General features: G+C 46.0%; 3 protein-coding genes across 8 annotated transcripts in view; 1 reads left to right on the forward strand and 2 right to left on the reverse strand.

Annotated features, from left to right (window-relative positions):
• Positions 1-6,379, forward strand: part of LOC125950485 (protein Shroom) — a 183,592-nt gene extending 177,213 nt beyond the window's left edge. For both annotated transcript variants that reach the window (XM_049678518.1, XM_049678519.1), the window contains exons 8-12: positions 1-1,261; positions 2,716-2,911; positions 3,010-3,139; positions 4,329-4,595; positions 4,697-6,379. The exon at positions 1-1,261 is cut by the window's left edge and continues 931 nt beyond it. In XM_049678518.1, coding sequence (XP_049534475.1) covers positions 1-1,261; positions 2,716-2,911; positions 3,010-3,139; positions 4,329-4,595; positions 4,697-4,960 — 2,118 coding nt within the window. In that variant the 3' untranslated portion in view covers positions 4,961-6,379. The remainder of the gene's footprint in view (positions 1,262-2,715; positions 2,912-3,009; positions 3,140-4,328; positions 4,596-4,696) is intronic.
• Positions 6,380-6,601: 222 nt separating this feature from the next.
• LOC125950516 (gamma-butyrobetaine dioxygenase-like) lies at positions 6,602-8,734 on the reverse strand. The gene is made up of 3 exons (XM_049678593.1): positions 7,599-8,734; positions 7,016-7,330; positions 6,602-6,944 (listed from the first exon to the last, which is right to left on the reverse strand). The coding sequence occupies exons 1-3, from the start codon at positions 8,465-8,467 to the stop codon at positions 6,602-6,604; spliced, it is 1,527 nt and encodes a 508-aa protein (XP_049534550.1). The 5' UTR covers positions 8,468-8,734.
• Positions 8,735-9,233: 499 nt separating this feature from the next.
• The window catches only part of LOC125950510 (TGF-beta receptor type-1-like), a 76,519-nt gene continuing 68,252 nt past the window's right edge, over positions 9,234-17,500 (reverse strand). For all 5 annotated transcript variants that reach the window (XM_049678584.1, XM_049678588.1, XM_049678583.1 and 2 more), the window contains exons 8-9: positions 17,296-17,500; positions 9,234-17,192 (exon numbers count right to left, since the gene is read on the reverse strand). The exon at positions 17,296-17,500 is cut by the window's right edge and continues 319 nt beyond it. In XM_049678584.1, coding sequence (XP_049534541.1) covers positions 17,031-17,192; positions 17,296-17,500 — 367 coding nt within the window. In that variant the 3' untranslated portion in view covers positions 9,234-17,030. The remainder of the gene's footprint in view (positions 17,193-17,295) is intronic.

Here is a 17,500-nt window from a genome sequence, read left to right on the forward strand (position 1 = left end):
TCCCAGTCCCAAGTTCCACCACCGCTACCCTCTACCCCGATACCGACGATGAATGGAGTCAGCTCGAGCTCCTCCTATTCCTCCTCTAGCAGCGGCGCTAACACCTACTGTTGGCCGCTGACCATCGCCGCATCTCAAACTGTACATAATTGCCCGGAGAATTCGGAAAATCCGGCCAATTTCGAGCTGCAACGGCAACCCTCGGTAGCGACTGACCAGCAGCACGCCGCTGCCGACGGTGGTACTGCTGCTGGTGGTGGTGGTGGGATGATGGTGGTAAATACCGTTGCTTCCGCGTGTGCCAACTCCGTGTCCGCCTCCTCAACAGCAACGACGACGGTGGCCAGCAACACCAACACCAGCACGTCGGCGTCGGCGTCGGTGGGCAGCATTAGTGTGGAGAAGGGTGGAGAGACGGTCGCCGCCGGTACCGTCGGTGTTGTATGGCCAGCGTCTTCCTCCTGCTGCTCCGGTGGTATTACCAATCCAGCGGTCGGTGCGTCGACACACGCCGATGAAGACGACGATGCAGTACGATCAGTGTCGCCCGGATCGAACGCAACCACTCACTCTGCACCGTCATCATCATCATCATCATCAGCGTCATCAGCAAGCATCAGCGCCAAAGAGGAGGAACCAACCGCAGCAGCAGCAACAGGTGATCAGGTCTCGGAAGCAACGCTTCTGTCAACCGTGACGACCAGTGAGCTAGCTATCGTTACCACCAACGCCGGTTCATCGACAACCTCTTCGGAAGGTAGTACCAGTGGTAGTGGTGGTCGCGTGCTGCAACGCACCGAGATCGTGCTACGCGTCCAGGCCCCCACGTCAGAGGCTGCCTCGCAGACGGAACTACTCGGTGGTGATCATCAGTCGTCGTACGGTGGTGCTGGTTTGATCGTCGATGCGCTCACCGTGAGCGTTGGTGAGCTGACGATCGATACAACGGCCGGCAGTAGAAAGAAGTTTGCGGCCAGCACCGACGGTGGCTCCTCTCCCTCGACGGCCGCAAATAATACAGTGATCGAAGGTGCACGATCACCACCGGTTACCTGCTCGGTGGCCACCTCGACGCCCAGTAGTCCAACGGAGGGGACCGGAAGTCCGACGCGGAACTTCTTCGGCAGTAAGACGGAGGGCGCCACTACTGCCGTACCGGCCACACCGCGCAAGCTACACCCGGAGGAGATCGACTGTGACAAGCTGTCGCACGATCTCGTCAGTCAACTGTCCCCGTCCGATAAGCTGCACACCATACTGGGTAAGTGATCTTCAGCTGGTAGAGTTTTATAGTGGGCGAGGTAGGATGGGAACAGAGGGAGGGAGAACCCATAAACCTCGTTGTGCTCAGTCTAAGACGCGCTTGCAGATCGCGATGATCAAGTTAAAAGTGTAGTTAGGTTAGTGCTCGATGAGAGAGTGTGCGCCAAAGTGGCTTTATGGTTCTCAACTTCTCATCTCGCCAATAAATCTGGCCAAAAAAGACATGGAATATGGGACTTGGTGGGTTGCCTATCTTGTGGTACGTCCCAGAAGAAGCCATTAAAGCGATCTGCCGCATGCTAAGTCGCGACAGTGACCAACAATGGCCATTGGAGTGTTTTCTCATCCACAACATCTTCCAATCCAGTCCAGTCCCCCGCACTCAGGGCCCCTTCCAACTATTGGCCGTTGGCGCGTCTGTCTTGGGTCGTGCCTGGTCTGGGCGATAAAAATCGAAAGTCCGTTTCGGCGGAGCCGGGCCGCCTCGGTGCTAATGTGCGAGAAGTGACCGCGATAAATCGGAAAACAATCCGCACATCGGCTCGGGACGGGCGGCGCTTGAAAACATAAACACACCGGACAGCGCAGCGGGCGCCCCACCGTTATTGATGACGCCGTTAGGGTGAAAGTAGGGCGGTAAGGTAGGGCGGGCAGGGCCATCAAATTGTGGCCGGTCCTGGGCCTGGGTTACAATTTTCGGTGGAAACTTCGGCGAGCGTCGAAAGTGATGATGGACTCTCCCCCCGGGGGCGGTTGGAGGGATTTCACCCAACAAACACACACACTCACACACACAAACACGGGCATTAGAGATAGCCAGAGGGTGGTTTCGGTTGTCCAAATAGTGACGTTAGTGCGCAGTGCAGGTGTCTTTAGATGAAGCATTTAATTAAAAACTCTAAAATCAAATCAAACGGCCATCGGCGCGATCGTCAAGCCTGGAAGGCTGGAGCTCGCTCACTGGAGGAAGTGGCACTCGGTTAATGGTCCCCACCTCCGTTACTCGCTCCTCCTTCACGCGATCACGTTACAACACAAAACGTCTTACTTTGGCAATCTCTAGTAGTGAGCACTAGCGTGCGGCGTTCCCCCAGACTCTTTTCCAGATTAGCTATGCTAATCAGCTGTGCCATATTGGTGCATGTTGACTCACACACCACGCCTCGGTGGCCATTGTTTGTCTCGGGGAGTAGTCGCGATCGTCGCGTTACCGCGTCGACACACCGGCGTGCTGTGTTACTACATTTCACTCGCATTCCCGCTGCATTCGATTGCGAGCGCAAGATATCGGTGTGGCTGGTGCGTGAGAAGGAAAGCCGCAAGTGATCGCGTGGGAACACACTTGAGGTGTGGGTGGGTCTCTTTTTTTTGGGTAGTGGGCTGAGGACCACCCAGAGCGTTAAACATCGATCGATCGCTTCACTAACACCTGGATTATACTCTCTCTCTTAGCACCGAAGACTGTGAAATCGTCCTCGGACTACGTGTCCGATCTGTTCAACATCCAGGTGGCACCGCGGCCACCGAAGAAGGATGCCTCGACCGCACCACCACCATCAGCAGCAGCAACAGCAACAACAACACCACCGGCAGCACCTGGAGTCGGAGCATCACCACCGTCGGCAGAGGGTGGCGGTTCACCGAAAAGGTAAGTGCCGCTAATCATCGATCATTGCTGCAGCTTGATCATCTGTTGATTATTATTTTTGCCGTTCCGTTTCCTTTGCGTTCTCGATCGAATTCTAGCCCGCTCGAAATTCTGACGTCCAGTTCGACCTACTTTCAAATCTCGGAACCGAAGGCCAAGCTGATGACGCGCTACAGCCGCGAGATGACCCTGATCAACGGTGATTGCTGTGATCTGACCAAGAAGAAGGTAAGCACCGTGCTCTCTCTCTCTCTCTCTCCGGGGGTTAGAAAATTGAAAGTCCATTTGCCCCAGACCCCGGTCCGGTGCGCGACCGTCGTTGACGCGCCGTTTCGAGGTTCATGATCGCAATTAGCCTCGGTGGCCTCGAATCTAGAGCATTACTCCGCCCGGGGCATTCCGTGATTTTAGTGCGTGAGTGAAGCGAAAGTGAATACCACGCCGCACCTCCCGCAGACGCATATTGCGCGCGACCGGAAGTGCACACACATAATCTCAGCTCCGCACAAGATGACTTGGGCTGGAACGCCCACCGTCGACGACGACGATGCTGTTGTGGTGCTTCTTGCCCATGTGTCACACGTGATGGTGATGGTGATGATGATGATGATGGTGGGGCTTCAGACGTCACAGAAAGCGAACCAAGGGGGTAGTAGATGGTGCACGTTGGCGCCCACCACCACCTTACAGATAGCGCGCACCACGTTTGGGGGGCGTACACTCCAGCAAGCGGCGGTCGCAGTTTGCTTCCAGCCGTGCTGGAGTGTACATCGTTGTGGCACGTTGTGAAGAGAGTGCGATGAGGAGAACCGGATCATCGGTTCGTCGGTCACCGTCACCGATGACCCCATGACATCGTCGTCGTCGTCACTTAGAGGAAAAGGTTGCTACCGATGTCGCCCCATCATTATCAGCGTGGTTCACCGTCATCATCACCGTCATCACCACCACCGAGGATCACTAGCACGAAGCGAGCCCAGCTGGTAAAGCACGTTGGCATCTGTGGAGAAGCAATAGCAGCGGAGCGGAGTTGTTGTTCAAAAGCCTCGTCGCATGATGAGTGCTAGAGACGAGTGTTGTGTAAAGATTACGCCATTCTCGGCGGTCTCAGAGGAGTGTACTTACGTGATCATAAGTCAAGGACTGTTCCTCCTACACCTGCCGACAGGAGGAGTAGTACCGTGGGTGTATTTGCGCTGTACCCGGAGCGGGGGAATTGTCACCTCTCTACTGCTGTTGCGTTGTGTTACCTACCCCCCACCGGGAGTTGACATTTGAGTTCGTGGACGTGGACATTTTGGCGACCGATCTGGTGTTAATGTGTTCTATGGAGCGGTCTATGGGTGGTCTCTTGGGCGCGTGTCTCTGCCTATCATGACGTTGCTAATTAACTCGTCTATCTTATTCTATACTTCAGGAGGAACTCGTCCAACGTCTTGGCAAAAAGCTACTAGTCCTGACGAACGAGCAGACGAGCATCGCGGAGGAGAGCAACGCGAACGATCTGCTCGGCAATGATGTCGCGCTCAAGGTGACGCAGAAGGTACGACCATCGGACGCGTCCAAGTTCCGGTCGTACGTGGACGATGTGGGCTACATCACGATGCTGCTGCTGTCACTGTCCGGGCGGCTCGCCCGTACCGATAACGCACTCCACAATATCGAACCCAATCATCCCGATAAGGTAAAGGGCGTCCGCATGGTGTTCTAAGCACCACAACCATCCCCGTACCCCGTACGTGCGCTCACCTCCTTCGTTTGTTTTTTTGCGTCTCGCTTTTGCAGAAGATCCTGGAGTCGAAGCGGGAACGGTTGCTGGAGCAGCTCGATGAGGCGAAGGAGCTGAAGGATGATATCGATCGGCGCGGTTCCATCATTGCCCGGATCCTCGAGCAGGCGCTCACGCCCGACGAGTACGCCGATTACGATTACTTCGTCAACATGAAGGCAAAACTGATCGTCGATTCGCGCGAAATCGCCGACAAGATTACGCTGGGAGAGGAGCAGCTCCGTGCGCTCAAGGACACGCTGGTGCAGAGTGAGTGCTAGCTCCCTAGTGCCTGCCTGCCTGCCTGCCAGCGAGCCAGCGAGCGAGTGGTTTAGATTCTAGGTTTTCGTTAGGTTTTTAGGGACGCCGTAGGTTTAGGTAGGTTGGTGCGTTGATCACCTTCTCCCTCTCCCCCCCGTTGCGATCCCGCTATATCCACTCTTCCTGCCTAGTGATAAGAAGTGAGGGCACGATAGGATTGTGTTTCTTTTTTTTGGCTGTTTATTGTGTGTATTTCGGACGGGGATGAGGAGGTTATTTGTTTCCAAAATTTGCATCACTACAATATAGAAAGGATAGGGTTGAGAGGCAAACTGCCGATCGATCGAACGATCGATCGATCGTTGCCGAGCAGCTAGCTTGTGTACAGCTTAGATTAGGATAACGTGCATAATGATGATAGCGCAGCCAACTTTATCTCTCAGACACAGCAACCACATACACTATCTATGCCTATCTCTCTCTCTCTGCGTTTCTACATCTTTCGTTTGCTGTATATTAGTCAATTTGTTCTTCTTTTCTCATACAACTCCATCTATCGATTGCTCTAGGGTCGAGCAACGCATCACGTCACTTTTGCACCCCGTCCTCTTTTCCCTCTTTTGAGAACCAAGCACCACCAAGGCTCTTGCATTTCAACGGAATGAAGTTGAAATTCAAAGAGTATTGCACCGCTTTCCCTGGCTTTAGAGTGTTCTCTTCATAATTACAATCGCTAGCGCACTAGTAGCTGTTAAGAAACGGTAGAAGACGAAGGGGGGCAGGAGTTGCAATCATTTATCCATTTAGGTAGTACCCGTGTGCTGTGTGTTTGTTCTCGTTTCGTCTGCATGTTTGCATCCGGTGCATCCAACTATGGTGCTCTACACACACAGATACATAAGTAAGCATATGGTCAGAAAGAGGTCAGATCCCTCTAAACGACAGGATCTGCGTCAGAGTCACGGCCACAATAGCAGACGATAGGAAAGTTCACGTTATCTCGGCACGTTACTGTAACACATAACGCATAAAACATTAGAGTGGAAGCTATGCTACGGACGGTGTGATGAAATGGAATGTGAAAGAAGAACGTGTTAGCACATTACGTGGCTACATGCTAGAGCAGATTAGAGGCAGCACGTGCTGCAGCGCGTTTTGTAAATGCATCGAAGGTACGAGGGGGTGGGGAGTCACACCGAACGATTCCGGGGCGTGTGAACAGGATTTGCTAAAGAAGAAGCGATCGAGGGCAGAGGAGAGGGGATCGAACGACGACGACGAAACGATAGCGCATAGCGAGCAAGATATATTGTGATTTTATCTGAACGAATGTATGTATTTAGTAGACGACGATCAATCGATCGATCGACCGATGGTACCGTGTTCGACGGTGTTTAGCTGTTTAGTGTACTGCTGTAGCCTGTTTTAGTCCATTTCGTGTCCTCGAACTCACTTACTTACTCTTCAGTTATTTCGATTTATTGATTTACTTTAGAAGATATCCGTGGAAGGATCGCGTACCGATCGAGCGCGCGTGTGTGTTTGTGTTTGCTCCCTATCCTTTTACTTCGAACATTATCATTTAAAAAGCGGAACTCGCGCGTGTGCGCCAAGTGAATACACACAAGAACGAACAGAATAATATAAAGAATTTAAACGATTTAACCTCCGACGTTTTCCTTTGGTCCCTTGTTGGCAGCTGTCTTGAGAACCCGTAGCTTCGAGTAGATCTCGTCCCAATCCAAGTACGCACCGACGAGATGGCGCGTGTTCTGTACCGTATCCCGGTATCCGGTGCGACCGTGAATCGCCCGGATGTTGCTGAAGGTAAGGATGTCACCGGGTGCCGTCCGGAACTGGACCGCTTCCTCGTGTAGGATACGCACGAATCGGTGCATCGCCCGGTACCAGCGATCGACCTGCTCGATCGGTACGCAAAAGTGGCTACCACGCTGCGGTACACTATGATTGATCCGCTCTAGCCGCTGTCCATCACGGCTAATGCTGAGGGAAAGAAGAACGGTAACCACGTTAGCACCTTCGCTTGTAGCATTATTCCCCCGACGGATGCTTACCAGATGACCGGTGCGCGGTAGATGCTATGAAACTTGCCTCCTTCATCCTCCCCGATGTCGGTCCAGTTGACGAGCGTTTCGCTCAGCAGCCGGAACTGATCCGGATGCTCGCGCCGTACCCGCTCGGCAACGTAGAATCCATCGGCAATCAGATTGGCACCGCCGCCGCCTGCGTCCTTCGATTGCACCAGACAGTGCAGCAGATTGCAGCCCGGTTTGTACTCATAGTACGGCAGATCCGTATGCATCTGGAGCGGTGTCGACAGGTACGCCACGTTGCTCGTGCCCTCCTTGGCCTTTACGATAAATTCCTCGCTTAAAAATGTAATAAAACATACATTTAAAAACCAATATTAATGCTTTTTCATCAATTTGCTGCGTAAAAAAGCTTTTTGTTCGAAAGAAAAAACGAAACGGTAAATTTACGGTCCATCCAAGAAGGCCGACAAAAATCTGATCGGGTAGCAGCGCACGAGGTCCAAACGCACCCATGACCATAATTTTCGCCGATTTCGGTGAAATAAATATTCCATATTGAAAAAATGAAAAACTTACGTAAAAGTACTCCACAGACAATACTTACCCGTAATGTGTTTTCCGGATGAAACCAACCCGGTTCGCCAACCGGCGACATTCGTGCTCGGTTAACGGAGCATTCTTGATCATTACTACGCCGTACCTGATCAGCGCTTCGATCCACTGCCTCAATGCTTCATCTTCGTGTAGCACATCGGCATAGGAAAACTCCTGTATTACCTCATGGAATCTTGCCGCTCCCCACAGCTCCGGTGCCGGTCGGTACCATTCCTCTAAGTAGGCTTCGCTATCTTCCTGGCGAAAACTTCGCTCCAACATCCATTCCACGTTGTAGACTGATCGATGCACAACAGCACCATTCTCTGCTCCTTCCCAAAGTACTTCTAACGAATGGCCACCATCGACCGGTTGCACGGCAGCGACATGAACTCGTTCGACATCGAACTGCTCCCAGTTCAGGACACGGCTTACTGAGCCAGCGTGAAAGCATGCCTCGCATTGGCAATTGTCGCGTAACCAAATGGCGGGAAACTCGTATCGCCGTGTCAATGCCTCGTCATCAGCGTTTAGCACAAGGAGCACTACCCTCGAACGGTCGTCGTTTGAAAGCGACGCTTCGCTTATCAGCCACCGGGTGCGTCCCACTGACGATGACGCTGTCCGCGAATGAAACGGATCTTCGCACCGATCCGTATCTTCCTCCGGCATCAACGTGGACTTTGGACTGGGACGATGATTATTCGGTGCCGCTAGTGGGGTCGTCAATGGTGCTTTACGTATCATTCCGGAGCTAGCGAAGGAACGACCGTTTCGTGTAGAACTGACCACTTCGGACACACCGTTGAGCGGAGGTTTCATTGCTGTCGAGGCGACTACTAGCCGCCTGGCAGATGACACACTGCGAGAGAGAAACATGACGCACTCGATGCACTAGCGAGGTTCGTCGTAGTAGGCAGACGTCGGAGTTTAGTACAACTTAGTACGAAGCGTTCACTAAAGTGAAACTGTGCGCGAGCAACGGGAGTAGTAGGCAACGATGAACAAACGATTCCGCACGAGATACGTTGAGGCGGAACCTTGACACAGCCAAGAATGAGAATAACGGAGCACGCACGCACTAGAAACGTAGAAAGGTCGGCTGCGCAGCTGTACGACGATGCAGCATGTGCGCGGCGAGTGAAAGTCTTGTAACGACTGAAACCGTGTGTTCGACCACACTACACATGCCGTTGAGACTTTGCGTCTCCCCGGAAGGCTAATCGCAGTGGCTTAATCATCAGACTGACGACGATCGGGCACAATCGCTGTCGACATCATATCCACCAAGAGCCAGCGTCTTTAAGAGCAAGCAGAATCGCAAATGGAAAACGAACGAAGACGGAATGGAAGTAGACACTCAACTACCTGAATCCGGGCGCCATTTACTTTGATAACGTGACACGGTGTCAACAGTATGAGTCCCTTCTTTAGATAACGACGTGTGAACAAGATTTTATCTTCGAAAAGAATCTCCCAAGATTTCTGACTGGTTTCTGCTAGATAGACGTAAACAACAGTACGAAACCATGGAAGAAAGAAAAAGGCAAACTACAGCACCATGTTGGATGTTCCACTTTTTATCATTTTTTGTTACAAAAAGACAATAATCGATCACGGTTCACTGTGGTTTTTTTTCTCTTCCCTTCGTGCTTATCTTGCAACCTCATTTGTTGTCTCTCTCTCTCTCTCTCTCTCTCTCTCTCTCTCTCTCTCTCTCTCTCGCTCTCTCTGTCTCTGTTCTTCTTTTCTTGTTACATCATGTTGATTTCTTTATCCCTAAATCTGAGTGTGTTCACTGTGTGTATCTGTATCTCTGCCTCGTGTTTATTTTATCTTTTTGTTTTTTGTGTTTTGTCTCGCTTCTCGGCGGCATCTACTTTAACTGTGGTTTGTATGTTTTCCATTTTACATTTCTAGTTTTATGTTTTCCCTACATTTACCACCTCTTCTGTCCATTCTTACCCTACGTTTGTTAATGTGTGTTATCGCGTGGTGCTTATCGGCTACAGTTTGTTGTCGGTCGGTTGCGTTATTTTTCCTCCTCTATTTTCCCGCCGTTACAGTTTGTTCGTTTTACTTACATTCACTGGATGAGTTTTACTTTAAACACTTGGCTTAACATTCTCGTAGACCGAAAAAACGAAACCAGTACATTCTAACCGCTGCAGTATTGTGGGGGAGAGGATTCAGCAAATCATATCGAGAAACCGAGATGCATGTTGTGTTCAGTGTTTGTCTGTGTGCTAATGCGTTATGTGTTGCATTATACTTATTATGTTTTCCTTATAATTTATCGTTTCACTGCCCCATTTCGCTCCTTGTTCTCATTTACTCCTCTACTCAATCCTCCACACTGTGTATTCACTCGATGTCTCCGTTAATCTTTCTTATGAACGGTGCGACGGGAAGGAAAAGTACATACTATTCGCTTTGCTGAACATAGGTTTGGATGTCCCATTTTTGTTTAAACTGTCCTTGCACAAATTTACGAAGCTTCATCTCTCTAGCAATCTCGTTCATGGTAATCGTGTATTTGTTTGTGTATTGATTTGGGTGTGTATGTGTCGATGTGTTTCTCATTTTAAATAGTGAGAAAACATTAGAATATAATAATAATGATGATAATATAATATGAGAAGTGGGTTTTTGCTGTATGCATTAATTACGTTATAATTAGAGTAACCACACTGAAGGGGAGAGTTAATTCAAATGATATCTCTAGTGATAGTGCACCTGGCGTGCAAATCCCCGCGAAGCCTTAGAGCTTTATCTTTGTAGTGCATCTTATTTTCCTTTCTCCAAGTTTCTGCATATACCAAATTATGGTAGGAAGGCAATTAATATCAAGAGCATGGAAAATGATAGTAGAAGTTAATTAATTTTGGATAAGTCAGATCCAGGAATTATACAAAAAAAAAATAGAAGGTTCTTTTTACTGCAGAATAATATAAAAAGTTCAAGGTAAATTGAAATATAGGATATCAGGGTTACAAGAATAGTATTGTTTAAGAGGTTTTGAATTTACATCTTTTGCTTTAAAATAAAATCACTGAAAAAGTGTGCCCCACCATATTGATTAATTTAATTTCTTTCACCCGCATTCCAGTCGTTTTACAAACTTTTCAAAACGTTTTTTTTTTCAATCAGCCTGATGGTACTACGTACTTTGCTTGATCCGATCAGTCAAACTCCAGATTTAACTGCATGGAGATGCATGTTTCACACAAAATCATTCTCAAAGCATTACATCAAATGATTCTACCCCATTATAGCTCGTTACTTTTGTAGCCTTTGGCTTATAAGTCGGTAAGTCTACATGATTTGTTTGATCAGAAAATGTGGTTAAAATAAAATATCGCAATTACAGCAAGCCTATACAAAACGGGGGAAAATTTAGGAAATTAAATGCACCATAGTCAGGACGAGATGTTCAGCTGTTACAGCAACAACGTTTTTCCCATGCAGTTTGATGCAGTTATAAACTAACTCTGTAACTTACTGCTTATTATATAATATAACACTAAAATCAATATGACGCATGACAGAGGCCAAAGGAAAACTACTGTACTCATTTTCACCTTTCTGATTCTGCACATCACGGGGGCGCGCGGTGGCAATCGAAACTTAATATTAAACAAATGAGGTAGAAAATTAAAAATCAACCCATTCCACCATACGCTCGCTCCTCCAACGATCAAGAGATAAATAATAATATGTTGTGTTCTCTCGAAACGCACTCCTACATTACTATTCCGTGGACACGCGTGTACTCTACTATAAATAAATACAATCGCAAGGATACCCCCAAACGTGGATCGTGCCGAGTTTCAGTGAGTCATATTGTGTGACAACTTATCAAGGAGCGAATAGGAATATAGCATCATCTACACTCTAGGGCTTACATATTAAAAACACTACATGATAGTAAATCAATAAGGGACCGCAATCGATCGTCTACTACAATTATGCCCTCTCGCAGCACAATCATTAGGGGTTACGCGATCCCGAGGTTAGGTATGGTTAGGAATTTACAAGCAGTCAACGCTTAGTTTGGTGTACCCTCTTTAAGGTAAAGATCTAACGTAAAACATAAAGTAGTGAGCAGGGGCTACAAATCAAATGCATCATTGGTGTACGAATACTCCCTGTCGCTCACTGTTGCTCTGTCTCAATCATTATGATGGCACACGGTTTAAGAATATTTCAAGGACAAATCTAGACCAACACGTACAAGAATAATCTACTCGAGGTATAACTGTTTTGTGTTTATCATCCAGCATCATTTGGAACTGGTATCTGGTGCACTATTATACGGAGGAAAAAAAATCAACGGAAGAGCGCTGCTGAACCGATCCAAATAATATTATTCGAAAGATGGTTTTGGTTGGGTTGTGTGCAGAGGTGTGAGTGTGTAATGTACAAGATTTGCTTGTTTTATGTTGAAAATAGAATTGAGCAAATATGGTACAAGCATGGTTAGAGGTGAGGTACGGGGCGTACGGGACCGTCGGACATACAATTTCAAGTTTTCAAACACGTAATGGCGCCAAACGATTCCTGTCGAATCTTCTCCATCTTCCTCAATCCTCTTGTAGCGTTACCATTTATCCGTTTTCAATATTTAATCCTTTTCGTTTGTATGAAAATGGGTCTTATTTGTTAACAAATAATCAGGATATTTTGTATCATAATTCCCCACTTTTCCTTTTCATTTGTTCCACCTCACCATCTCAATAGTTTTTTGTTTTGTTCCAGGGCTTTCCACCTCTGCTGCCCTCTATTCTAACCTTTTGTGCCATTTGCTTTATTAAGGATTATTTTTGTTGTGTTTACTCCATTCTCGTTTGTTTGTTTGTTGGTTTTGTTGTCCTTTTTGCGGTTTAGATGCTCTGGGGAGGAAACGGGGAACGGAGGGAAAAGGTAGAATTCTTCTTTTTATGCAGTTTGGTTTTTGGATTTTTTTAGTAGTAAGTTAAACTCTGGCTCATATTTGCAACGCTCTCTTATGGGGAGACACATTCATATGCTCAATTCCTACATTCACAAACACACGCTCTCATATACGTTCTTTTTTGCAAAAAAATATCATTGGAACATTTAGATCGCCCTTACCGCGTTAGTGAACTGTCTGTACCGCATTCATTCAGTTTCAAAAACATTCACCTTGGAACCGTTTTTGAATCACACTCTGTGCTCAATAATCTCATTCGTAAACCTCGTGCCCATACTATACCATTCGTACTTCGGAATCTGTTTCTTACTTTCTCCTGTTTGCTATCCATTAGTCGTTTAATTGCTGACTGACTGAACTCAAGCACTTGGTTAGCTTAACGAACTTAAAACAGAAAAAGGGTTGCCACTTGTAAATATTACAAGATCAATTGATATTAACATTGAAAAAAAAACAAAACGGTAAAGAAATTGAATAGCCATGGTAGCTATACTTTCATACGATTTAAATCGTTTCTACAGAAGATCTTACTAGGTAATATGAGCTCATAGCGTAATGTTGAAGCAGAAGGGATAAGAACATGTACTCTGTTATGCTTTATGGCGCGTTATCGTTAACACAAGCTGGATAGAATAATATTAAATAAAGAATGCACATAACGACGAAATTATAAAAAAAACAGAATGTTTTATCACACTTTCATTACCTATCGATTGCTGGAATTGCAGAAAATCTTGCTGAAAGAGTTCTACAAATTCTTACTATTGGTTTTGGGAGACAGAGTCCCGTGTGGTATGGTTGGTTGGATGGTTGATAGATTGGTTCTATTGGTACGGTGGCGTATTCACGCCTAATACTATTGCATGTTTCGGTTTGATAAAGGAATCAATGGTATGCTTGCATGTTTGTTATAGCTAACTGTGCTATCGTGTGGCAAGGGAACGGGATTTAGTTGGTTGTTTGTAGAGTCATGTTCAGAATACATCAGAAGCCATCCTTACGTCCCTAGACCTTTTTCATCGTCAGATGACAGCAATTGGCAACAGTATAACAACCTTCTCGCGGGTACAATTGCTTTCGCATTCTCTACTTGGCCACTTTTACAACTTTACTTCAATTTACTTATCTCCGTTAAGTCTCACAATGTAATATCGTCATCATGCACACGTACATTCACATGTAAGTACACACACAACCACGCGTGTGCATCACACATCTATTTGAACTATAGATTTGTACCGATCGGTGTAAGGCTCCACGAGAATAAAAGTAAAAAAAATCAAATGAATAAGGACTTGATTGATTCCTTATTCTAGTCCGGTGCATAGTTAAATGTTTAGAGTAATCTAGGAATAGATTTTTCAAATTTTCTCGAACTAAGACAGACGATTCATAATTTACAAAGAAAATCACAAAAATGTTTCCAACAAAAATAAAAAAAAACATTGTCTTCGCTTCCATGGCAGTATTTGTTTCGCGTTGATTGAGCAGCAATAGAAATAATCAATAAACGGAGGAAAGAGGGCGGAGTAGGGGGGAACATTCTAAATCATTTAGCTTTTCTGGTGTACGTCTCAGGATCAGAAGGATCATACGTCTAGAGGTAGATTCAAAATGTACCAATTGCTGTCTTTCTGGCTGTGAAAAAGTGCATTCATTTCGGATCGGGACTCCCTTTTGATTGTAATACGGACTAGCTTCTGGTTCTAAACACATTTGGCTTATTTCACGTTTCATTTGTGCGGAAGTGTGTGAATGTTAATAGAAAATTTAAAAAAATAATGAAGTAACACTATTGAGCTCGCCATAAAGATACAGAAAAATCGTTCTAAGATAGAATCATGAAAGATGATTGGATACAAATGTATCTATATGTATACTGTACCCTCAATCCTAATGGAATCATGTGAGTGAAAGTATTGCTAGTTGTGTAATTGATCGTAACAAGTGATCAATCGAGAAGATTAGTAGGATCAGAAGAATGAAAAAAAAAAAATTTACTGTTGTTGTTGATCATCAGAAGACGAACCTTGCCACCTTAGTGCTTCCATCTTTTACCCATTCACATCATCTTATTTTCCCTGAACTTTTCAGACTGCTCCTTCTGACTTAAGTATAGGAAACTGGCGAAGGTTTTTTTTTTAATATTTGCCCCTGGCGATAAAGCACTGTCATGAATGAATCATAATTCTTACCGCTCGAATCTGAGTTTTTAAACTAAATTTAAATAAAAAACAACAACACTCAACATGGAAATCACACATATCCCAAAGCACTGACAGAACACATAATGACAGGAGCCTTGAGCCACAGTCAGTGAGAGAATTGGTAAGCATGATTTTTGTTGTGTTGATTTGGAAGAAATATTGGCCAACGGTATGATTGTTCAGGTTCAAGATGGTAAACATTCGCAAAAACTTCGTTCCAAAAAAACTGCAGAAAAAGATTGACTGGTTGTGTTCAATACTATCAGGCTGGACACAAAAAAGTGTTTGAGCGGTGGCTGATGTGATTGGACTGAAAGAAATACCAAAAAGTAAGAACGAAACAAATGAATATCAAAGCCCACTTCTTAGGCTTTTCGGCGGCAGTTTTTCTACCGGATGTGCGTCAGTTTCTTCGCCCCTAATCTCATATGTAATTTATGTTTATGAGTTTTGTTAGATTTAAAGGATTCATCTGCTAGTTCTGCGCCTTCTGTTTGGATTTCATTTACGGCAGTTTCGTGTTGCATTATGAACTTTTTTTTATCGGTTTTATCGGTGTAACACGTATTTTTACGTTAGTACGTTTGTTTTGGGGTTTTGTTTTTCTTGTGGGTGCTATGAGCTGTAACTATACTTAGATCATCATTGTTACTTTCTCGCCTTCGTCTAAAGAACTCTACATTTTGTTCAACTGCAGTAATCGCATTTCAACATGTCTTTTTTGTTTCACTTTGTATTGAGTTGTTTTTGTATGTTTGCTTACTTGCGCATTAGGCGCATTTGAGTGAGTTTTCTCCTTCGTTTTGTTTTTCTTTTATGTTATGTGGAAGCAATCGATGCAGGTAAGGTTCCGTCTCTTTTGTTTGTTTGCTGTCTTTGCATTTTGGTACACATATTTCCTGAGCTTCATACCATCTTCATAGAAAGCTCTCATCCTTTCGTCGTCGTACGCACCATCGCATGGTCGCACGTATTGGCGTCTGAATTTATGAATTTTCTGCCCTCGATGTCCGATTTATATTTTTTTCACAGATCGAATATGTTCTATTGAATGAAAAATAAATTTGCAAATCGCTTCTTTCTAGACAATGCCAGCGACTACCTTGCGCCAGAGCTGTTGCATGTTCTCACTGAGTAAAGATCGAACTAAACAGCATTTAAAATCACTTGTTCTGATTCCGCCGCTCGGCTGCTATCTACCTAAATCAAACAAAATGTACAAAAATCTGTTTCGTGTTATTGAAGCTGCGAAAGAACTGCTGCCTTACACTTTTGCTTCACTGTAAGTGTTATTCTGTTCGTTTCTATGGTCCGGTAATACTATAGAGTTGTACGAATCCATGTGTTATGCCGTTGTTACAATGTTTCGCTGGCTAGAGTTTATTTTCGTTACACTTTTCACGGTTGATTTACCTTGTGTTTGTTTCCTTGTTTCGATTTTTCCTACTCTGCGGGAGGGCGATTGGTTTTTCCTTTTTCTTGTTTTGGCTGAGGTTGGCGGTTTGTAAAAAATCGGAGAGGATATGTTTCTAGTCTTTGTTTGTTTGCGGTTTTTTGCGTTTTTTGCCATTTAAGAGTGTCCATTCGTTAAATGGCAATATTTCACCAGGGGCTGCTAGCTGTTTGTGGGTTGTTTTTTGTTTAAAAATGGGATCCATTGAATGTTTAACTAAAAATACAACTAACAAACACAATGTCATCCACCGGTGGCTTGCTTCATGGCAATGGTAATTGGGAGGAAGGGAAAAGATCAAAATTACTCGCCTCATATACACGGTGGTGTAACTTCGGTTGCGTTCACACGATACTCTACCGTGCTAGCTAGGCTCGGCATCCATCGTTCTCGATTTGCCATATAATGGCAAAGCGCGACTCGTTCTAAACTAATTTCTCTTCCAGGCATCATGCAGTCAGTCATTCGCACTTTACACACTTTTTCGCTACCAATACTCACTCATTCCGTTACTACATCTTACGTGCTACAGTAAACATGTACACCATTAGTCCTTCTTACACCACTCTTATCAGCTGGCGTACACACTAAAGATAGATCTTACGATTAAAAAGTGAGTTTAGTTGCTTAGCTGTGTTTTCACTCTGTCACCGAAAGGATGCGACCCCCCGGGGTCCGGCAGTCCGGTCCGTCCTTCTTGCGCACATCCTGTATCGCAGCTGTAGGTAGTGTTATCAAGTGTTTGGAGCAACTAGCGGCTTGCACAACTCTCCGCGATCCCGGGACATCGAGCGATGCCTAATAGTTTAGTTGTTGGTTATCTGTTGCTCAGCGAAGGTTTGCCAGCGTTTTCTTAATCCTGAGTGCCGACAGACGAGCGGCTGGATTTTGGTACCAGCATTCCTTCATCACCTTGGAGATGGCGTGCAAGAGTTCGCAGCTCACCCAGCGGCTCGGTATGCAGGGTCGCTGCTGGTCCAAACAGACAACCTGCGCGAGAACGTAAACCGAGTTACGAATACGAATGTGTCATCGAAAAACCCGTCGAAAAATAAAGGGACCAGAGCTATGAGGGAGGGGAAATTCAACTTACCTTTCGCATCTCCTCAATTGTGGGATCAGGCTGCACGACATCATAGAAAGGCAGCTGATACTCCTCGTACGTGCCATCGAAGTTACACCGCCGGGCAATTTCCCACAGGACAAGGCCCAGCGCGTACACGTCCGCTCGCTTGAACGAGTCGAACTGATCGGTGTTGATCGTCTCGTCCAGCACCTCCGGTGCCATGTAGCGCTTC

This window comes from Anopheles darlingi, chromosome 2, assembly GCF_943734745.1.
Source record: "Anopheles darlingi chromosome 2, idAnoDarlMG_H_01, whole genome shotgun sequence".
In the NCBI taxonomy this organism is placed as follows: Eukaryota; Metazoa; Arthropoda; class Insecta; order Diptera; family Culicidae; genus Anopheles; species Anopheles darlingi.